The sequence below is a fragment of the Bos indicus x Bos taurus genome, chromosome 18 (assembly GCF_003369695.1).
Source record: "Bos indicus x Bos taurus breed Angus x Brahman F1 hybrid chromosome 18, Bos_hybrid_MaternalHap_v2.0, whole genome shotgun sequence".
Classification (NCBI taxonomy): domain Eukaryota; kingdom Metazoa; phylum Chordata; class Mammalia; order Artiodactyla; family Bovidae; genus Bos; species Bos indicus x Bos taurus.
In genome coordinates, this window is record NC_040093.1 from 57,145,287 (window position 1) to 57,169,174 (window position 23,888).

At 44.4% G+C, this 23,888-nt stretch overlaps 1 protein-coding gene and 1 pseudogene across 1 annotated transcript in view; both read right to left on the minus strand.

Annotated features, from left to right (window-relative positions):
• HSD17B2 (hydroxysteroid 17-beta dehydrogenase 2) overlaps positions 1-23,888 on the minus strand; it is a 90,014-nt gene that overhangs the window by 22,803 nt on the left and 43,323 nt on the right. Inside the window, exon 2 of the mRNA XM_027513938.1 lies at positions 6,388-6,600. Within this exon, the coding sequence (XP_027369739.1) occupies positions 6,388-6,600 (213 nt within the window). The remainder of the gene's footprint in view (positions 1-6,387; positions 6,601-23,888) is intronic.
• Positions 7,137-11,256, minus strand: LOC113875779 (annotated as a pseudogene).

Genomic DNA, 23,888 nt, shown 5'->3' on the forward strand with positions numbered 1-23,888 from the left:
TGAGACCTCACCTTCCAATGCAAGGTGGGTGTGGGTTCAATCCTTTCTTAGGGAACTAAGATCCCACATGCCTCATGGCCCAAGCCAAAACATAAAACAGAAGCAATACTGTATCAAATTCAATTAAGAGTTTAAATATGGCCCACATTTAAAAAAAAAAAAAAGTCTTGAAAAGGAAAAAACCTTACTCTCCTTGAATACTTTTGAAAGATTAAGAAATGGTTTTATGGAGGTATATTCTTTTGCCTCAAAGTTTATTCCAAATCTGCCTCGTGTTTCTCCCTCAAAGGAGTATGTGGAGACAGAATGATGTCTCTAGGACATGCAGATTTAAGACAACGTGTCTTACATGCAGTGCAACAAAATAAGATTCTGTCTTCCCTTTGACTGGAAAAGTTCCCCTAGTACAAGGAAACAGGAAAACCAGAGCAGAAATGCCAAGAGCTAAGAAGACTGCAGAGTCCTTGAGCTCTGCTCCCTTCCCCAGCCAGCCTGATCCCCTGACTGACCGGAATCACAAGGAGAGCTTGTTCACTCACAGGTGCCTAGGATCCAGCTCCAGAGAAACTGATTGGGGATGTCTGGGGTGTGAGGCCTGACAATGTGCATCTCTAGCAAGTTCCCAGGTGATGCTGACACTACAGGCCTGGACCTCACTTGGAGAACCACTGTCCACAACTGGTGATTTTTCAGCCTTGACTGCACATTAAAATCATCTGGGGAGCTTTTTAAAACCCTGACACCCAGGTCATACCGCAGCCAATTAGAGCAGCAACTGTGGGGTAGTAAAAAAAGAGGATCTTGGCATTAGCCATTTTTTAAATTCCCTACATAGATGATTCCAGTGTATAACCAAGCTTCGGAGTCATTGCCCTAAATGGCAGAAGAGTGGTAACACAGAAGCTCCACGTGCTTTGTGGGGAGGAGGGTGTGGAGCACAAGTGAGTCACCTGGGAGGAACAGAGGCGACAGGAGCTGGGGCATGTTCAGCTAGATAGACCTGAAGCAGATTCTCTGAGTTCCCTGAGCCACTGCAGGGTTCAGACCAATGGTTCTCAAGGTGTGGTCCAGACCAGCAGCAGTAATTGGGAACTTGTTAGACATGCAAATACTGGAGCCCCATCTCAGACCTGCTGGCTCAGACACTGATGATCAGAAATTACTGTTGAAGCTCAGCATTGTGACATGACGTGCCCAAGTGTGAGATGCACGCCCACGTGTGAGAACCCCTGGGATATAGAGGAGCAGAATGAGCCTCCATGCTCGGAGAGGCACAGAAACGGCAGTCGACACCAGCCCTAACTTCAAAGAGGCAAGTAGCAGCCAACCTGCATGAGGACTGGACAGAGTCTCAGCAGAGTCCAGCACGAAGCACTGGCCATCAAAGATGTAATGGCCCGTCCCTAGGAATTTAGGATGCCACCCTGGGGAAATGAGAGAAAGCTCCAAACGACTGACATGGTTTTTGCCACATGGCTCAAGATAGAAATTGAGTTGACTTATAGAAAATCAAGTTACATTTCTTGCACAGCTGAGTTGGTGGTCTGACATTTACAGGCAGTAATAACTGGGAGCGGTAAGTGAGAGGATGCCTGGCATGCAGTAAGGGCTCTACAGCTATTAGGAGGCTGGTGATAGGAGAGGATGCCTTCAGCTAATCCCTCCAAGTGATGGTTTTAATTGCCTCAGCCTGATGCATACCTTTGACCAGTCAAACATACAGGTGGCAGCTTGAGAATGCCCTATGACATGGACCGCCAAACGTATCCTGTAAAAGGCTGGATAGTAAAAGCTTTAACATTCAAGTCCTACTCACTGAACTCTGCCATTACAGTGTGAGCAGCCACAGACAATCTGTAAATGAACAGGAGTGGCTACGTTCCAATAAAACAATAGGGACATTGACATTTGTATCCCATATAACTTCCGTGTGTCCAAAAAAATCTTATTCTGATTTCTTTTAACCATTTAAAAATATAAACACCATCCTGAGCTCACAGGATATGCAAAAACAGGTGGCAGATTTATATAATAATCTATATATCTTTATAAAATACTCTTTAAATGACAAAGTTAAAGAGATAGACGTGAGTCTGGGTGAACTCCGGGAGTTGGTGATGGACAGGGAGGCCTGGCGTGCTGCAATTCATGGGGTTGCAAAGAGTCGGACACGACTGAGCGACTGAACTGAACTGAACTGAAAGAGATAGAGAGCAGGTTAAGGATGAGAATATGGCTCTTCAGAGGTAACGTGATGGGTCTGGTGGTGATGAAACAGTTCTGTATTTTGAGTGGGATGATATTGCACAAAACTACACATTATGAAATTGCAAGCAAGCGCACACACACACACACACACATGCACTTGCATGTATAGCTGATGAAATCTGAATGAACTCTGGGGATTACACCAGGGCCAATTTCCTGGTTTTGATATTGTACTACAGTTATGCAAGATATTAACACTGGGGGAGGCTTGGCAAAGAGTGAATCTACTATTTTTCAAAATAAAATAGTTAAAAAAAAAAAGGCAGGGCCACATCTTGCCAACTCCTGCCATAGAATTCTAATCTGGCCAATAAACCTATTATACCCGTAGGGCTTCATAATAGTTTTTTAAAAATTAATATTAATAACGAACAAAGGGATTCCCTATGGCTCACGTTAAAAGAATCCACCTGCAATGCAAGAGACACAGGAGACACAGGTTCAATCCCTGGGTCAGAAAGATTCACCTGGAGCAGGGTGCAGCAACCCACTGCAGTATTCCCACCTGGAGAATCCCACACACAAAGGAATCTGCCAGGCGATAGTCCATAGGGGTTACAAAGGGTCAGACACTATTGAGTACACAGACACCAGGCAATAATGAACACACAGGCAATAATGAACAATATGTTCATGCTAATTTTAAAATCTGCTATGTAGGGACACCGCACAGTTGCTGGCCCTCTTACAGGAGCTGAGGTTTTCTGGTTTATCCACGTGGCCTGGAGGGTTCTTTAGCAAACATCCTTCTTTGTGATTTTAAATGAACCTGTTCTACCGCTCCACTTTCTGTTTGACTTGAGAGGCTGAAGTCGAGAGAGACCACGAGAACAGGAAATTCTGTATTGGTGTTGAATTGGTATATTGGTAACTCTGCCTCAGTAAGGACTGTTCTCCAGAATGCAGGCCCCCAAACAGCATGTAAAGTGTTTTCCAAATGCTCACACCTTGGAAAGCGTACTGATTGGATCCTTTCATCCCAGGACACTGGCACTGTTATTAGCGTTTCAAGAAGTACTACTTTATCATTCATTGTGGCCAATACTGTCCCGCTGGGCCTCTCTAGATGGTGTATATTGAATATCTCCTAACAAGACACCATCAAGTCAATAAAAGGGACAGCAAAAGACAAGGCCAGGAAAATTACCTTTCTAGAAAACAACTATATTCGTTTCTTTTTTCTGGGTAGATCAGCTGTGAAGAGGACATAAGGAGGAAGTCCTTGAGGCCTTCATGGAAAACCCCCAAGTGAAGCCATAACAGGAGAAAGCGAAGCTAATTAAGAGAGGCTGGATCCTGATGACATTGCTTGAGTGCCTGGATCCAGACATGCCTGAAACCAACGGGTCTTTTTAGTTATGTAAGCACAATGCATTCCCTTTACGCAAAGAGCTGACTCATTTGAAAAGATCCTGATGTTGGGAAAGATTGAAGGCAGGAGGAAAAGGGGACGACAGAGGATGAGATGGTTGGATGGCATCACTGACTCAATGGACATGAGTTTGGCAAACTCTGAGAGTTGGTGATGGACAGGGAGGCCTGGCATGCTGCGGTTCATGGGGTCACAGGGAGTCAGAAAGGACTGAGTGACTGAACTGAACTATGAATCTTTCTTAACATCTGAACTGAACTATGCTTTAGCAGTTTTGAATTGGTTATGTCACTTGTATCTGAAAGAATCCTGATGGAAACATAGTTTTGGTTCTTAAGAAACCCTGTGGTGAGGAGTGGGAGATGGACATATTTGTATAATAATGCAGTAATGAGGGTGTATGCAAGGGGTAAAGAGTGAATTTCCAGAAGAGGAAGTGAATGATGTAGCCTGGATTACTGTTACATTTGAGCTAGATCTCCTGTAGAGTGTGTGGTTGGACAAAGGCAAAAGTCTAGAGAAATGAAGTGGAGGCAAGAGGGAAGTTCGGGTAAGAGGAAGCTGAAGGTACAAAGTCATGAACTAGAACATTCTATTCTGGAAACCATTCATCATTTACTGAGTGGAACAGCAGATATTGCAGATGAAGGTTTTGGCAAGGGCTATTCTCCTGAAAGGTCTTAGAATCCCTGTGAAGGTGTTTGATGGTGAATGGAGGACCACAGAACTGTTCAGTAAGACAAAGCATATGCCTGGCTCATAGGAGGAGCCCAAGACATGGAGGCTCAGTTTATCAAAGGAGATGGATGATACTCTAAGATGTGCACATTGTAAAGACCACTCTCCATCTGGAAAGCAATGGGGAAGGAAATCCAATTACAAACAGAGCTCGGTGGGAGATGAGGGTCCCAGTTAAACCATAGCTCCCCAGGGATAATAGGAAGGGGCGGGATGATAAAGATCTAGGACATAGAATTGACAGGACTCAGGACCAACAGGATGCAGAAATCAAGGGTAAGCTGCAGGCCTAAGTGAACCCAGCTTGTTTGGCTTGAATGACTGATTAGGTGGCAGTGCCTGGGCTTCCCTGGTGGCTCAGACAGTAAAGAATTCGCCTGCAGGATACCTGGGTTTGATCCCTGGATTGGGAAGATCCCCTGGAGGAGGGCATGGCAACCCACTCCAGTATTCTTGCCTGGAGAATCCCCCTAGACAGAGGAGACTGGCCGGCTACAGTCCATGGGGTCACAGAGTCAGACATGACTGAGCAACTAAGCGCAGCCGGTGTCTGAGCCAGCGCCTCCGTCGTCGGATGCAGGAGGGGAAACTGATTTGCAGACTAGAAGCAGAGGAAAAAATAATGAGGTCCGTTTTTGACAAATTGAGGCGGGATATCTGGTAACCAGTTGTATATGCCTATAGGTCCTGATGTTGAAAAGAGGGCTATGTTGTTAACGCAGATTCAGAAATTACTGGATTAAATGGCAGTGTTTCTCAGCTCTGGCAGAATATTAGCATTGCTGGAGGAGCTTTAAAATATGCTAATACTGGGACCCCCAAATGGGATCTTCTTTATAGTGGACCTTCCCAGCAAAAGGAGAGCACCAGTACCAGCCTCGCTGCGAAGATCTGCTGAGTTACTGTCTGTAGATACCGATTTAATCTGCTAGGGAAAAGTCCCCAGGCTGTGTGGGAATCACAGACGTGTGACCTGTGCTTCAGAAAGATCTCAAGCTTGGTTTAATTTTCCACTGGCATTACCTTAACATTGTAAACATTTTGTAAACAAGGGGCCCCACATAAAGTTGCAATTTTGCACTGCATCCCCTAAATTACATAGCCCATCCTGGGTTCACACATAGGTATTTTAAGACACTTCCCAGGTGAAAATTCCTGGTGTAGGAAGGGAAACAGGATAGCCCAGGAAACTTGGAGTGGGGTCTGGGGACAGAGCCCTCAGTAACACTCACACTTAGGGGACTGGCATGGTGGGCAGAGGAAGGAGGTTCATATAAGAGAAGCAGAAAGAATGATCAGAGAACTTAGAGGGCAAGATGTGGCTGGAGACCCCCAAAGCCCAAGGAGGGGAGGGTAATCAACACATTCAAACACTGCAGAGAAGTTAAGAGCTTGGTGTTCAAGATAATACAGACTGATCCCCGTGGCTAGACCATTTAGGGAGATGTGTCAAGAAGTGAAAACTGGGCAGCAGGGTTCCAAAGAGCCTGGCTGTGAAGGGAGAGGAAGAGAAAGGCAGGGGCTAAGAAAGACAGCCATTATGAAGCTGCTGCTGCTACTGCTAAGTCGCTTCAGTCGTGTCCGACTCTGTGCAACCCCAGAGATGGCAGCCCACCAGGCTCCCCAGTCCCTGGGATTCTCCAGGCAAGAACACTGGAGTGGGTTGCCATTGCCTTCTCCATTATGAAGCTACTTCAAGTCTAATACATGTTAGTATCAGTAAGAGGAAAGACATGTGGAGGGGCAGCAAGTAACAGGAGAGTGACTGAGCAGAGGTTGGAGGGAATGAGATGGAGAATTCTGTAAGTTCTGAGGAAGGACCATGCCTGACTCCTTCCCAATGTCTTCATATCTGCAAGAGGTCCCAGCAAGGGGTAGGGGCTCAGTGCAGGTGTCTCCAGATGCCATCTGAGACTAGAGGGAAGTGGTAATTAGAGGCTAGAACCAGTGCTGGTCATTTGCAAGGAGGATGGAGGGCAGTCGAGGGCACAGGTAGCTGAAGGCAGTACCTTTGTTCTGCAGCTTCTCCTTCACTTTGCTGTAGGCCGCTTTTATCTCCTGCGTGTTGGTGATGTTCAGCTGGAGCACAGAGAGATTCTTGGAGCAGGTTCTTCGTAATTCCTCTGCTCCAGACCCCTGTTCATCCAGAACTCCGGCAAATACAGTGAAGCCCAGCTCGTCCAGATACTTGGCCAAACCATGGCCAAACCCAGAATCACAACCTGCAAGGGGCCAAAGCAATACAAAATGGGCTCAGACTAAAATGGCAGGAGAAATTATTGAAGAAAAACTCACTGCATGCTGTTTATGATGGTCCATGTTCTGTGTAGAGAGTGGGTCTTGAGGAAGTTTTCTCCTTTGCTAAGTGGAAAATGGGCAGAGAAGCCACAACAGACAAATTTCTCTTTATTAAAAAAAAGGAGATGAGGAAGAATTTGAGGTGGGGACATAAATGGAAAGAGAAATGCTGATGAAGGGAAGGGGTCCAGGTGGTCAAAGAATGTAGCAGAGAAAAAGACATCTGACAGAAGCTTTTTCACTCATCTCTACGTGTAGTGTTTGCTGTAATAACCTCCATACAGTCTTCAGTAAAATTTTCATTACAAACTAACAAGTTGGAGTTGGTTTTTCTTTTTAAAGCTATAACAAAATGTCAGGTCCTGCTTCAAAGTGGACCGAGGACAATAGAAGGGGCTACCTACAGGGTCCAATTCCTTATGAATTATGAAAGATGAAGACTCCTAGCCACCTGCCCTTCTCACCTCCTTGAAAGCTTGCCCCTAGCCATGGCCTTCTCCCAAACCACTGAACCCTGGGAAGACGCCTGCAACAGAAACCAGATAGAAATCCCTAAGGGCATTGCTTTGTGAAACCAGAGGATAAGATCATATGCAAAACATATGTCTAATCTCAGAATTTTTTTTTTCACTAATCAGAAACGGTCCATTCCTGTAAATGCTAGAAGGAATTTGGCCCGTGTGCTTCAGAGAACACAAATACACAGTTACTTTTTCCAATCCAAATTGCTTGCTTGCTTTAGTTGGATTCTTTAAGGTAACTTTTTGGGTCTTAGTTCTAGAAGGTGTTGTAGGTCTTGATAGAACTGTTGAACTTCAGCTTCTTCAGCATTACTGGTTGGGGCATAGACTTAGATTACCATGATATTGAATGGTTTGCCTTGGAAACCAACAGAGATCATTCTGTCATTTTTGAGATTGCATCCAAGTACTGCATTTCGGACTCTTTTGTTGACTACAATGGCTACTCCATTTCTTCTAAGGGATTCTTGCCCACAGTAATAGATATAATGGTCATCTGAGTTATAGTCATCAAAAAAAGATGTCCTTTTCATTATAGGGTACTGGAATGCAAAAGTAGGAAGTCAAGAAACACCTGGAGTAATGGGCAAATTTGGCCTTGGAGTACAAAACGAAGCAGGTCAAAGGCTAACACAATTTTGTCAAGAGAATCCACTGGTCATATCAAACACCATCTTCCAACAACACAAGAGAAGACTCTACAGATGGACATCACCAGATGGTCAATACCGAAATCAAATTGATATTCTTTGCAGCCAAAGATGGAGATGCTCTATACAGTCAGCAAAAATAAGACCGGGAGCTGACTGGATCAGATCATGAATTCCTTATTGCAAACTTCAGACTTAAATTGAAGAAAGTAGGGAAAACCACTAGACCATTCAGGTATGATCTAAATCACATCCCTTACAATTACACAGTGGAAGTGAGAAATAGATTCAAGGGATTAGATCTGATAGACAGAATGCCTGAAGAACTATGGACAGAGGGTCATGACATTGTACAGGAGGCAGTGATCAAGACTATCTCCAAGAAAAAGAAATGCAAAAAGACAAAATGGTTGTCTGTGGAGGCCTTACAGACAGCTGCGAAAAGAAGAGAAGCTAAAAGCAAAGAAGAAAAGGAAAGATACACCCATTTGAATGCAGAGTTCCAAAGAATAGCAAGGAGAGATAAGAAAGCTTTCCTCAGTGATCAATGCAAAGAAATAGAGAAAAATAATAGAATGGGAAAGACTAGAGATTTTTTCAGAAAAATTAGAGATGCCAAGGGGACACTTCATGCAAAGATGGGCACAATAAAGGACAGAAATGGTATGGACCTAACATAAGCAGAAGATATTAAGAAGAGGTGGCAAGAATATACAGAACTATACAAAAAAGATCTTCACTACCCAGGTAATCACAATGGTGTGATCACTCACCTAGAGCCAGACATCCTGGAATGTGAAGTTAAGTGGGCCTTACTTTGTAGTGAAGCATCACTACAAACAAAGCTAGTGGAGGTGATGGAATTCCAGTTGAGCTATTTCAAATCCTGAAAGATGATGCTGTGAAAGCATTGCACTCAACATGCCAGCAAATTTGGAAAACTCAGCAGTAGCCACAGGACTGGAAAAGGTCAGTTTTCATTCCAATCCCAAAGAAAGGGAATGCCAAAGAATGCTCAAACTACCGCACAATTGCACTCATCTCACATGCTAGTAAAGTAATGCTCAAAATTCTCCAAGCCAGGCTTCAGCAATACATGAACTGTGAACTTCCAGATGTTCAAGCTGGATTTAGAAAAGGCAGAGGAACCAAAGATCAAATTTCCAACATCTGTTGGATCATAGAAAAAGCAAGAGAGTTCCAGAAAACCATCTACTTCTGCTTTATTGACTACACCAAAGTCTTTGTGTGGATCACAACAAACTGTGGAAAATTGTTTAAAAGATGGGAATACCAGACCACCTGACCTGCCTCCTGAGAAATCTGTATGCAGGTCAAGAAGCAACAGTTAGAACTGGACATGGAACAATGGATTGGTTCCAAATAGGGAAAGGAGTACATCAAAGCTGTACATTGTCACCCTGCTTATTTAATTTACATGCATAGAATACATACATACATACATCATGAGAAACACTGGGCTGGATGAAGCACAAGCTGGAATCAAGATTGCCCAGATAAATATCAATAACCTCAGATATGCAGATGATACCACCCTTATGGCAGAAAGTGAACAAGAACTAAAGAACCTCTTGATGAAAGTGAAAAAGGAGTGAAAAAGTTGGCTTAAAACTCAACATTCAAAAAACTAAGTTCATGACATCTGGTCCCATCACTTCATGGCAACTAGATGGGGAAACAATGGAAATAGTGAGAGACTTTATTTTGGGGGGCTCCAAAATCACTGCAGATGATGACTGCAGCCATGAAATTAAAAGATGTTTGCTCCTTGGAAGAAAAGCTATGACCAAGTTAGACAGCACATTAAAAAGCAGAGACATTACTTTGCCAACAAAGGTCCATCTAGTCAAAGCTATGGTTTTTCCACTAGTCTTGTATGGGTGTGAAAGTTGGACTATAAAGAAAGCTGAGCCCTGAAGAATTGATGCTTTTGAATTGTGGTGTTGGAGAAGATTCTTGAGAGTCCCTTGGACTGCCAGGAGATCCAAGCAGTCTATCCTAAAGGAATTCAGTCCTGAATATTCATTGGAAGGACTGATGCTGAAACTCCAATACTTTGGCCATCTGATGTGAAGAACTGGAAAAGACCCTGATGCTGGGAAAGACTGAAGGCAGGAGGAGAAGGGGATGACAGAGGACGAGACAGTTGGAAGGCATCACCAACTCAATGGACGTGAGTGTGAGCAAGCTCTGGAAGTTGGTGATGGACAGGGAGGCCTGGCATGCTGCAGTCCATGGGGTTGCAAAGAGTCAGACACGACTGAGTGACTGAAATGAACTGAACTTAAGGTAAATTTAGATAGTTCTGTGTCATTAATGTGGAACGGGATATGAATTCTGATCTTGGGATGCAGGCACTTAACCAAATTATCAAGCTATCTACAATGATGGTTTATTTGAAACAGTTCTTCTGAGCACGAGGCTTCTTTCTTGCATCAAATGAGTAAGGACTCAGAGTGGCGGGGAGAAGTACTTGTCAGTGTGAAAGTCACAGTTTATCCTTCTATAATTAGCTTAGGAGAAAAAAGTGAAGAACCTACTGTAGCAGGAAGAACCAAGAGTCTTCCAGGGTCTGACAATTGATTAACTATTGTTACTGTGAATATTGTTACTATTGTTCCATTGTTTTTCCATGGCAGAACATACGGCAGAGACTTGGGAAAGTGCATGCCTGAAGCCAGGTTACTCTTCTGTTCCTATGTTGCTTGCTGCTGCTGCTGCTGCTGCTGCTACTGCTAAGTCACTTCAGTCGTGTTGGATTCTGTGCGACCCCATAGACAGCAGCCCACCAGGCTCCGCCGTCCCCGGGATTCTCCAGGCAAGAACACTGGAGTGGGTTGCCATTTCCTTCTCCAATGCATGAAAGTGAAAAGTGAAAGTGAAGTCACTCAGTTGTGTTCGACTCTTAGAGACCCCATGGACTGCAGCCCACCAGGCTCCTCCGTCCATGGGATTTTCCAGGCAAGAGTACTGGAGTGGGGTGCCATTGCCTTCTCCAATGTTGCTTGCAGTGCCACAGAAGTTGGCCGTGCCCCAGACAAACGGGGTGCTGGTCTGTCCCCACAAACCTTTATCCCAGTCTTAGGCAAGGAGGGCACTGCCTTGTGCTCTCAGCCAGTCTCTTGCCCAAGGTTCCTGCTTTGGTTGACTACACCCTGCTCAATACAGCTGTTGTCATCACAGCTTGAGATGTGATGACTGATTTCAGCCCAAGGAACCTGACGGCGAGCATTGAAGGGACAAGTCGTCAGTTTGCGACATCAAGATGATTCTTTCTGCACTTGATAAACTGATAAGGAAACCTGCAGGCTCTGATCTGGTGGTTTTTATCATAAGGGCATCATAACAGCTTTTCAGGATTCAGAGTATTGATGTAAGTTTCTTCCATGTTGGAAATTAAGGAGACTAATCCAAAGTGCTCAGCTGAGACACGCTCTCCCAACTGTGGTCTTCGTCCACACCCTGTGCCCCAACAACGGTTCACTTCCAGCCCCTGACGTTAGGGGGTGGGGCCCCCACTTCCTGCAACACACGGCTGGGCATCAGCAGAGCGTGGGGATGGGGGCAAAATCTCAGAATTTGAGATTCGAGTCTACCCCACCCACTTGGAGTGTATTATGGGCTGTAGAAATTTGGTTTATACCCACAAGTACAAAATAGAGATATCTGAAATTTTAAGATGAAGACATCGTGGACATAAACTCACCCTTTGAGCCATACCAGAATAAATGTTTAACAATTACTAAGTCTCTACAGCTCTAAAGATAAGAGATCATATTCACATTGGCTGTGCCAGGTGGTCTGTCCTGTAAACCCTGAAAGAACTGCCTTGTCAGCATCTGGGGGCTACAGTTAGGCATGCCCCTAAAAATCAGAAAGTTCAGGAAATCAGAGAGCACACCGACAATCAACTCAAGGATCAATATGCAAGTGATTAGAAAAGATATCTGACTTTAAAGCTAACAACACCTCCCCGGAGGGACTTCCCTAGTGATCCAGTGGTTAAGAATACATCTTGCAATGCAAGGGTTGCAGGTTCAATCCCTGGTCAGGGAACTAAGATCCCACATATTGCAGGACCACAAAGCCCTTGGGCCACAACTAGAGAATCTGTGCACTGCAGCAAAAGATCCTCTATGACACAGTGAACCTCCCACATGCCTCAACTAAGACCTGATGCAGCCAAGGTTAATTAGTTAATTTTTAAAACCCCTTCATGGATCACAGTCTTGTTATGGTGAAGAGGCTTGCATAACTCAGTGAAGCTATGGCCACGCCATGCAAGGCCACCCAAGTTGGACGGGTCATAATGAAGAGTTCTGACAAAACGTGGTCCGCTGGAGGAGGAAATGGCAAACCAACCTAGTACGCTTACTGCAAGAACCCCATGAACAGTATGAAAAGGCAAACAGATAAGACACTGGAAGATAAGCACACCCAAGGTGTCTGATACACTACTGGGGAAGAGTGGAGGGCCAGTACTAATAGCCCCAGAAGGAATGAAGAGGCTGGGCCAAAGTGGAAATGATGCTCAGTTGTGGTGTATCTGGTGGTGAACTAAAGAGCCTCTTGATGAAAGTGAAAGAGGAGAGTGAAAAAGTGGACTCAAAACTCAACTTTCAGAAAACTATGGTCATGGCATCCAGTCCCATCACTTCATGGTAAATAGATGGGGAAACAATAGGAACAATGAGAGACTTTATTTGGGGGAGCTCCAAAATCACTGCATATGGTGACTGCAACCTTGAAATCAAAAGACACTTGGTCCTTGGAAGAAAAGTTACACCAACCCTAGATAGCACATTGAAAAGCAGAGACATTACTTTGCTGACAAAGGTCCGTGTAGTCAAAGTTATGGTTTTTCCAGTCGTCATGTATGGGTGTGAGAGCTGGATTATAAAGAAAGATGAGCACCAGAGAATTGACGCTTTTGAACTGTGGTGTTGGAGAAGACTCTTGAGAGTCCCTTGACTGCAAGGAGATCCAACCAGTCAATCCTTAAGCAAATCAGTCCTGAATATTCATTGGAAGGACTGATGCTGAAGCTGAAACGCCAATACTTTGGCCACGTGATGCAAAGAACTGAGTCATTGGAAAAGACCCTGATGCTGAGAAAGATTGAAGGAAGGAGGAGAAGGAGATGACAGAGGATGAGATGGTTGGATGGCATCACCCACTCAATGGACATGAGTTTGAGCAAACTCTGGGAGTTGGCAGGGAGGCCTGGTGTGCTGCAGTCCATGGGATCACAAAGACTCAGACATGACTGAGTGACTGAACTGAACTGAACTGGTGGTGAAAGTAAAGTCCAATGGTATAAAGAATAATACTGCCTGCTGCTGCTGCTAAGTCACTTCAGTCGTGTCCAACTCTGTGTGACCCCATAGACGGCAGCCCACTAGGCTCCTCTGTCCCTGGGATTCTCCAGGCAAGAATACTGGAGTGGGTTGCCATTTCCTTCTCCAATGCATGAAAGTGAAAAGTGAAAGTAAAGTCGCCTAGTCGTGCCCGACTCTTAGCGACCCCATGGACTGCAGCCTACCAGGCTCCTCCATCCATGAGATTTTCCAGGCAAGAGTAATACTGCCTAGGAACCCAGAATGTTAGGTCCACGAATCAAGGTAAATTGGGCTTGGTTGTGAACTTGGCCCCCGACCTCTGCAACCCTGCTTGAGTTATTTAACCTCTCTGTGCCTCAGCTTCCTCATCTCTAAAATGGACTTGATAACGGTGCCTACATCAGTTATGATTTGTGATGTGCTTAACAATGCCTGGAATTACTATAATAGATCTTTTAAAAAAAATAATACTAGGTACATGACATTCTTCCTGAATTTCAGGTGTTTACATGCATGATCTTGGTAGATAGGAAGTTCACCTCTACTGATAGCTAAACATCTTGGTTAAGACTCTGCCTGCTTGATTCTGCCTCTGCCATGTCTGAGCCTTGGGTAACATTACATAAAGTAGTACAGAGCCTCCACTTATTCATCTGGGAAGTGGGGTTATAACGGTTCCTCCCTCCTAGGCTGATCTTGGAAGTCAACAAGACAGAGAATGTTCTGCACAAAGCCCAGCATATCATACGTGACTGTTACCAGTATTGTGGCTCTAACCCAGATATCATTTCTGATCTGCTGTGTGAACGATCAGGCTATGCTAACCCTGGTGTCTTAGGGCCAGGCAGGGGCTAGAGGGCCTTGAGAATGTAGGTGGCTGGAGAGCCGCTCCCTTTCAAGATAGAGTAACCCTTGTGCACTCCAGAAACCCAAAGACAAGGCAGGGGCCTTTGTGAAAGCTACTTTCCCTCGTGGCTCCCTGATAAAGAATCTGCCTGCAATACAGGAGACCCAGGTTTAATCCCTGGGTTAGGAAGATCCCCTGGAGAAGGGAATGGCAACCCACTCCAGTATTCTTGCCTGAAGAATTCCATGGACAGAGGAACCTGGTAAGTTACAGTCCATGAGCTTAGACACAAAGAGTCAGACACAACTGAGCAACTAGCACTTTGTGGAAAGGCAAAATGTTTCATAACCAACCCATCAGTAGCTCAGTTGGTAAAGAATTCGCCTGCAATGCAGGAGACTCAGGTTCAATCCCTGGGTCAGGATGATCCCCTGGAGAAGGAAATGGCAACCTGCTCCAGTATTCTTGCCTGGAAAATCCCATGACAGAGGAGCCTGGTGGGCTACAGTCCATGGGGTCATAAAGAGTTGCAGCCAACCGAGCAACTAAACCACCAGCCTCTGAAAATTATCAAACCTAGTGTGACTCGAATGCTTACCAAGACCCATCCAGCTTCACACATATTAACTCCACCCACCCTGGGAGATAAGTCATTTTACTATCATCACTCTATGGAGGAGGAAACTGAAACACAGAAGGGTTAAGTCATTTAGCTGGACATGGCAGAGGTAGGTTGAAACCCAGGCAGGGGTTGATAAATAAACATCTGGAATATAAAATATTCTATTCTTCCAGAGCACAGGGCCTAGCATATAGTAGCTGATCAATAAAAGGCGTGTGTTGGGGACTTCTCCAGCAGTCCAGTGGTTAAGACTGTCCACTTCCAATCCAGGGAGAGAGACTTCAATCCCTGGTGGCGGAACTAAGATCCGACATGCTACACAGCACAGCCAAAAAATTACACACAAAAAAGCATGTGTTGGCTAAATGGGCATTTAAGAGGCCACTGGCCTTAATGCCTTAAAAACGCAGAGAGTCTTATGTCACTAGTATCGAGGGTTCCTAGCCTCTAAGTCCTAACAAACACCTGTGGAGTTGGATGCCTACCCCAAGAGAGGGTGTAGGAATTGCTGGGGGTGGTTTTAAGCTATGCCCTTTGAGATCATTCTGTCTCTAGTGGCCTGGAAAATCATCAGCTTGGAGCAAGCAACAAGTACTAGAGTCTCATTTTTGCAAAACTGGAGTGAATGTGAAATTATGATTTATTCTAAAATATTAATAAAGTCTCTCAATTTGTGTGAAAAACGGAAATGTGAATCACTTTAACTCAGAAGAGTTAAGAATGATAGTTTCTGAGCTGGTGGGCTAACTGTAAGTGGATTTATGCTATTGCCGTATGGAGCTGGTGAATAGAAACATAGCTCATCATTTGTTGGGTCAAGTCGTCGGCAAGTTGTGAATAACTCAAGTTCTGGAGTTCTTTAAGGCTAGGTCCCCTGAATGAAACACGCCTGTCAAGACTAACAGCATGTGCTCTTGGACACAAGCTGGTTCCTCGGAAGCTGCATTCAGAAAAGGATGAAGACGGAAGAATTTGCAACACTGTAAATGATTTCTTTGTTGTTGTTGTTATTGTTTAGTCACTCAGTTGTGTCCGGCTCTTTGCAACCCCGTGGACTGGGAGGCTCCTGCCGGGCTCCTTTGTCCACGGCAAGAATACAGAAGTGGGTTACCATTTCCTTCTGCAGGGTATCTCCTCTCAGGAGTCAAACCCACATCTGCATTGGCAGGTAGATTCTTTACCCCTGAGCTACCAATTTTTTCTAGACAGTATTAAAACATCATATAAGTAATAAAACTTTAAGAGCAACATCAGGATAAACAAAAGAAGTTACCCATAACACCACCAATCTAGCATAAGTTTTATAACTTTCTTGCTTTTTCTTCCAGGCTTTTTTTCCTATACACTGTTCTTTAACAACTATAATTATAGTACACATGTGATTTGACAACTAATTTTTAAATTAGTATTATAGATATACGGATGACACCACCCTTATGGCAAAAAGCAAAGAAGAACTAAAGAGCCTCTTGATGAAAGTGAAAGAGGAGAATGAAAAACTTGGCTTAAAGTTCAACATTCAGAAAACTAAGATCATGGCATCCGGTCCCATCACTTCATGGCAAATAGATGGGGAAACAGTGGCTGACTTTATTTTTCTGGGCTCTAAAATCACTGCAGATGGTGACTGCAGCCATGAAATTAAAAGACACTTACTCCTTGGAAGGAAAGTGATGACCAACTAAGACAGCATATTAAAAAGCAGAGACATTACTTTACCAACAAAGGTCCGTCTAGTCAAGGCTTATGGTTTTTCCAGTGGTCATGTATGGATGTGAGAGTTGGACTATAAAGGAAGCTGAGCGCCGAAGAATTGATGCTTTTAAATTGTGGTGCTGGAGAGGACTCTTGAAAGTCCCTTGGACTGCAAGGAGACCCAACCAGTCCATTCTAAAGGAGATCAGTCCTGGGTGTTCATTGGAGGGACTGATGTTGAAGCTGAAATGCCAATACTTTGGCCACCTGATGTGAAGAGCTGACCCATGTGAAAAGCCCCCGATGCTGGGAAAGATTGAAGGCAGGAGGAGAAGGGGACAACAGAGGATGAGATGGTTGGATGGCATCACTAACTCGATGGACATGGGTTTGGGTGAACTCCGGGAGTTGGTGACGGACAGGGAGGACTGGCGTGCTGCAATTCATGGGGTCGCAAAGAGTCGGACACGACTGAGTGACTGAACTGAAACCAGTTTTAGCTATTTCCACAGTCTGCAAAACCATAAGTCATCATTTTTCACTACTAGATAAAATTCTCCCCATGAAAATGCAGCAAAGAAAAACATGATTGGAGCCTGGATTTTGGAGCCAGGATCCCTGGGTCCAAATCCTGGCTCTGCTACTTTCAAGCTGTGTGACTTTGGCCAGTCAATTTACCTCTCTGTGCCTCAGTTTCCTTATCTATAAAGTGAGATGATACTAGGACCTGCCTCATAAGATTGTCCGAAAGATTAAATGATTTTATATACTAGAGTAATTGCAACAGAGCCTGCCACATGGCAGTTGCTACCCAGGTGTTAAATAAATAGCAACTGCGTTTCTGTTTGTTTTAAACCCATGCTACTCCTTTCATTGGCTACTTCTGGTTCCTAGAACCAAAGGATTTTGAGTTCTTATCTCAGAAGATCATCACAGACATTCTAACCACAATAATGAATTGGCCAAGTACTGTGCTTTCTGCCAGCGGTCTCATCTCTCCTAGACTCTCCTTCCCTAAAGCTCCTTGAAGTCTCCCCTTTGTCAATATCTTTGAACAACAGCAGCTTAAAACAGAGTTTCTCAGGGGGTGGGCCTCTTCAGAGGTGCCAGGGCCCATTCTCATAGTGGACTTTCACTTCTCTTCATTGGAAGGACTGATGTTGAAGCTGAAACTCCGATACTTTGGCCACATAATGGGAAGAGCTGACTCATTTGAGAAGACCCTGATGCTGGGAAAGATTGAGGGCAGGAGGAGAAGGGGATGACACAGGATGAGATGGTTGGATGGCATCACCGACTCCATGGACATGGGTTTGGGTAGACTCTGGGAGTTGGTGATGGACAGAGGCCTGGCGTGCCTGCAGTTCATGGGGTCGCAAAGAGTCGGACACGACTGAGCGACTGAACTGAACTGAGTGGTATAGACAAACACAAATGGAGGACCTGTTGTGTATCAAATAAGAGGACACTATCTGAATATGTGTTTTGCTTGGCCCATACAGTGTATTTCTTAAAAATTTAAACAAAGGCTAAAATTCAAGAATGCCACCTGAAAACCCAGATCGGTGGTTTCTCTTGATTAACCAGAATATAGGCCAACTGTGGGCCTGCGTTCTTACGAGGAACTCGTGTGCTGAAGCTGAGGATCCCAAAGCTGCCCCCTGCCACTCCCTGTCCACCGTCCCCACCGCCCTCCCCCGTCCCCCGACTCCCCTCCCCCCACGCTCTCAGGTCCAGGGTTCCCACTTCCTATTGCACATGTGCACCTCTATCGCCCACTGCCTTCACCACTGTGACCCGCCCCACCTCTGCAGCCTTTTGAACCCAACATACCTGCCACACTTTGTCCCACTTACAAAGGTCATCTGGGTCTAGAGTTATTTATCTGTAAAACTGTGGAAAACTAGGGAGGAAAAGACTTTCCCCACCCTTGTTTGAAATTTAAGCACTCCACCAGATTGCCACCCTCATGTTGACCCTGCCTGGTCCCTATAAAATAGATTAAGGTGCAATAAAATGGTAGACACATAATAAAACTGTAAGGTACCTAATAATTCCCTGAGAGCCATACAAGGCTCAGCTTCTAATCCAGGAAGAGAAAACACTTGACAGTTATACCATTGACACTACCTGTGTTGACTTTGGCACTCTTAAAAGATAGTGATGTTGGGTGGTGAACCCCTGGGAATTAGCTAGAGCTTTTTTGCTTAATTGGAGGATAACCGCTTTACAGTGTTGTATTGGTATCTGCTGTACAAAGTCTGTGTTAGTAGCTCCGTCATGTCCAACTCTTTGCAACCCCATGGACTGTAGCCCACCAGGCTCCTTTGTCCACTGGATTCTCCAGACAAGAATATTGCAGTGGGTTGCCATGCCCTTCTCTAGGGGATCCTCCCGACTCAGGGATGGAACCCAAGTCTCCCTTGGAGAAGGAAATGGCAACCCACTCCAGTATTCTTGCCTGGAAAATCCCCTGGACACAGGGGACTGGGTCGCTACAGTCCATGGGGTCACAGAGAGTGGAACACGACTGAGCACACAAGTATATTGCACACACGCACAGTCAACTGTATTTTAGGATGCCCCTCTGGTGAAATTTGTCTGATGTTTTTCTTATGTTCTGGCTGGGGTTATGAGCTTGGGAAAGGAGATCACAGATACAGGGCCATTTTCATCACATTGTATTAAGAGGACAAACAAGCAACAAGACATGAATGTTGACGTTGCCTTTGATCACCTGGATGAAGTAAAGTGGGGAAATTTGTCCGCTATGAAGTTACTCTTTATCCACCCCCTCTTCCATACTATACTCTTCGGAAGGAAGCCTCTATGTATTAATACCTACATAAATTATTTGGAACTCTTGTACATGGGAGATTTGTCTCTTTTCCCTCATTTATTAATTTATTTTTATCTTTATGGACTCAGGAATATTAATTTTATACTTTGGGTTATAATCCAATACTTTATCTTAGTGCTCAAATTATTCCAGCTTAAATTATTTTGAGCTCTTTCAGTTGGCTCCTGTCAAAGTATATTTTTTATTCTGATTTTATAGGTGAAAGAATATAAAGTTTCTTTAAACCAAACTTCAAAGAATATAAAGTTCCCACTATCACTAAACTAACAAGAGCAGAGGCGCAATGAAAATCATTAGATTCTAAAGCACAGGGTTTTTTTTCCCTACTCATCATTGGCTACGATCCATAGCCAATCTTTGTTGACCAATGACTAGTGTATCTTTCATCTGATGGACTTACTTAAGGCAATAAGTTTTGAGACTACCAGTCTGTTATGTACATTACAGGGAAACTTCCTTATTTTTTGACTTTTTATATGTTGATGAATTTTCACAGAGTGAATCCACTCGTGCAGCCAGCACCCACATCCAGACCCAGAGCTTCACTAGCTCACCAGAAATCCCCCTGGGGCCTTCCTCCAGTGATCCCCACCCCAGAAGCCACCATTATTCTGGCATCTAACAGTAGATCAGGTATTTTCACTTTAAGTAAATGGAGCCATCCGTTATTCCTTTTGGAGGCTGGATTCTTTTGTTCATCCTCATTTGTTTTCATGTGGTTTGGTTAGTGGAATTTTTTTTTTAATTTTATTTTATTTTTAAACTTTACAATATTGTGTTAGTTTTGCCAAACATCGAAATGAATCCGCCACAGGTATACCTGTGTTCCCCATCCTGAACCCTCCTCCCTCCTCCCTCCCCATACCCTCCCTCTGGGTTAGTGGAATTTTTTAAAAAGAGGTTCCAACCACTTATTTCATAAGAAAGGCTACAAACAAGGTAACACTTGTAAAAACACGTTAAGCAACTCCATTAAAAAAAAATAGCAGACTACTATTTTAAAAGTAAATTTACTTAAGATTAACGTTACACAAAGAAGGGGAAACTACCTGGAGATATCACTAAATCGCCCCATTGTACTGGGGTGGCTCACTTCCTCCTCCCTATCTTTATCTATCATTTCATCTACCACGGGCTGTCTTAACAATGTTTCTGTTAGTTTCTTTCACAGCAAAGGTGCCTCCTGACTGACAGGATGTCCTTCTTGCCAACACATGGCCAAAAACTCACTAGGTTGCTTCTAACATCTAATGGTGCAAGATGCTACCTGCCAAACTGGACTCAAATACTGGAAACCCAAGAGATCTGTGACCTACAGAATTTCTCTTTCTCTTTCGTTAGCCATCACTGCCAATGACCTAGTTCCTCCTGATAGGGCCTGCATGGGGTCTCATTGATAAGATGGCTCGTTATGTCAACCTCGAAAACAAAGAATAAATCACAGCAATCTGTGAGGCCGACCCAATTGCCCAAATGGCATCCTGTTATCTCACTGGTGCCTGTCTTCTCAAAGCTGCAAGACCACCAGATTCCAGACCTCCGGCTACGTGACCATCCCTTCAGAGAATTTTCCCTAGGTGGTGTATAAGAAGGACTCCATCAGAAAGGGAGAATTCTGGTTCTCCTTAAGAGCCAGTCACCCTCTTTTCCCTCTAATAAATTTCCTTTTCTTGCCTGACTGCCCAGTTCGCTCTCTTTTTCTCTGCACTCGACTTACACCTCCCAACAGAGGTGCAGAACCCTTGATGTCCCTGCCACCACCCCACTCTGATGCCACCATGGACCTCATTCAATCAAAGCACACTCTCCCACAGGACCCACTCCCTCACCACACGCTCCTAACCAGCCAGAGACAGCACAAGAGAGGAAGGTATTTGCTGTCCCCACTCACACACAAAGCATTGTGTTATTTTCTAGTTGGATCCAGGCTTTCACCCCACTGTTTTCTAGTTGGAGTCAGGTTTCTGATTTCTACTGCATCCTTACCATCGTATTTCTCACTGACTTACAAACCTCCTCTGGCTCCTCTTGTCTGATAAGTGATGGATGAAGTATCCTGCTTGGGTTTCAGTAATCTCTTTAATTTGTTCACATCCAGCCAAGCCCAAGATCAGGCTCTACTTTGTATTCTTCAACATCCCACACATGTCCTGCTTTTCCTATCCTGTGTGTTCCTGCCTATCCTTCTAATATGCATGCATTTGTTCATTCTTTCAATAGCTATTTTTTTTAACAGCTATTTGTTCAGTTCCGTTCAGTCACTCAGTCATGTCTGACTCTTTGTGACACCATGGACTACAGCACGCCGGACTTCTCTGTCCATCACCAACTCCCGCAATTTACTCAAACTCATGTCCATTGAGTCGGTGATGCCATCCACCCATCCTCGGTCATCCCCTTCTCCTCCTGCATTCCATCTTTCCCAGCATCAGGGTCTTTTCCAACGAGTCCATTCTTCACATCAAGTGGCCAAAGTTTGGGTGCTTCAACTTCAGCATCAGTCCTTCCAATGAATATTCAGGACTGATTTCCTTTAGGATGGACTAATTGAATCTCCTTGCAGTCCAAGGGACTCACAAGAGTTTTCTCCAACACCACAGTTCAAAAGCATCAATTCTTTGGTGCTCAGCTTTCTTTACAGTCCAACTCTCACATCCATACATGACTACTGGAAAAACCATAGATTTGACTAGACAGACCTTTTTTGGTAAAGTAATGTCTCTGCTTTTCAATGTGCTGTCTAGGTTGGTCATAGCTTTTCTTTTTTTTTTTTTTTCCTCTAATTTTATTTTTAAACTTTACATAATTGTATTAGTTTTGCCAAATATCAAAATGAATCCGCCACAGCTTTTCTTCCAAGGAGAAAATGTCTTTTAATTTCATGGCTCTAATCACCATCTGTAGTGATTTGGGAGCCCCCCAAAATAAAGTCTCTCACTGTTTCCATTGTTTCCCCATCTAGTTGCCATGAAGTGATGGAACCAGATACCATGATCTTAATTTTCTGAATGTTGAGTTTTAAGCCAACGTTTTCACTCTCCTCTTTCATCAAGAGACTCTTTAGCTCTTCTTCACTTTCTGCCATAATGGTGGTGTCATCTGCATATCTGAGATTATTGATATTTCTCCAGCAGTCTTAATTGCTTGTGTTTCATCCAGCCTGACATTTTGCATGAGGTACTCTGCATATAAGTTAAATAAACAGAGTGATGGTATACAGCCTTGATGTACTCCTTTCCCAATTTGGAACCAATCTGTTGTTCCATGTCCAGTTCTACCTGTTGCTTCTTGACCTGCATACAGATTTCTCAAAGAGATTCTCCCATCTCTTTGAGAATATTTATTAAGCTATTTATTAAGTGCCTACAAGGTGCTGTCAGGCCTCCCTGGTGGCTCAGTGGCAAAGAAACTCCCTGCAATGCAGGAGACTCGGGTTCGACCCCTGGGTCAGGAAGGTCCCCCAGAGAAGGCAATGGCAACCCACTCCAGTATTCTTGCCTGGGAAATCCCATGGACAGAGGAGCCTGGTGGGCTACTGTCAGTGGGGTCACAAGGAGTCAGACACAACTTAACAACTAAACAACAATGACAACTGTGTGCTATGCACTCTCCATGAGGGTACAGCAGTACACAAAGCCATCCAAGTCCCAGTCCCATGGGCCGTATGTTATAGGTGGACATGGGATACATTCAACAAACACACGAACAAATGCATATGGTATTAAGAGCCAACAAGTGCTGTGACCAGAGAGGAGGACGCCGGGTTCTATATGGAGGTCAGGGAAGGCACCTCTGAGCAGGAGCAGGTGAACAGTCTTCCCAGGGAAAACTACAGGCACAGAGAAGAGTCGGTACAAAGGCTCTTGGGGACATAACTGTTAGAGGAAGAACAAGGAGGCCATTGTGACCACAGGGGAATGAGTGAGGAAGGGAGCAACAGGAGGTGAATCAGAGCAGTGGTTCAAGGCCAGTTCATGTGGGGCCATTAAGCCAACGGCTCTCAACTGGGGTGATTTGGCCTCCACTCCAGGGGACATCTAACAATATCTGGAGACATTTTTTGTTGTCATGGTTGTGTGGTGCTACTGGTATCTCATTGGACGCCAGGGTCTAAGGATGCTCTTTAATATCCTACAGCGTACAGGGTGACACATCAGGGAAGTACCCAAGCCCAGCATCAAGGTGCCCAGGTAGAGAAGCCCTGCTTTATTTATTTGTTTGCCTGTGCCTGGTCTTCACTGTGGCATACGAATTCTTCGTTGCAGCATATGTGATCTAGTTCTCCGACCGGGATCAAACCTGGGCCCCCTGCATTGGAAGCACAGAGTCTTGGCCACTGGACCACCAAAACCTTGCTTTAAACCATGGCGATGACTTTGGCTTTTACTCTAAGTGTGATGAAATGGCATTACAAAGCTTTAAACAAAGGAAAGACATGAACTGACTTCAATTTTGAAAGGGTCACTTTAGATACTGTGTAGTAAATCATACCTTGAATAATGAGTGATATAAAAGGCTACCATTTATAAAGCCATTTAAAAGGCTACCAATTTGAGACACTGTACGACACCCCTTAAACTAGGATATCTTGGTAACTTTCTTCATTGTTCCTACCACTACCTGACATTGTATGACATATTGGTATGTTAATTTTTAA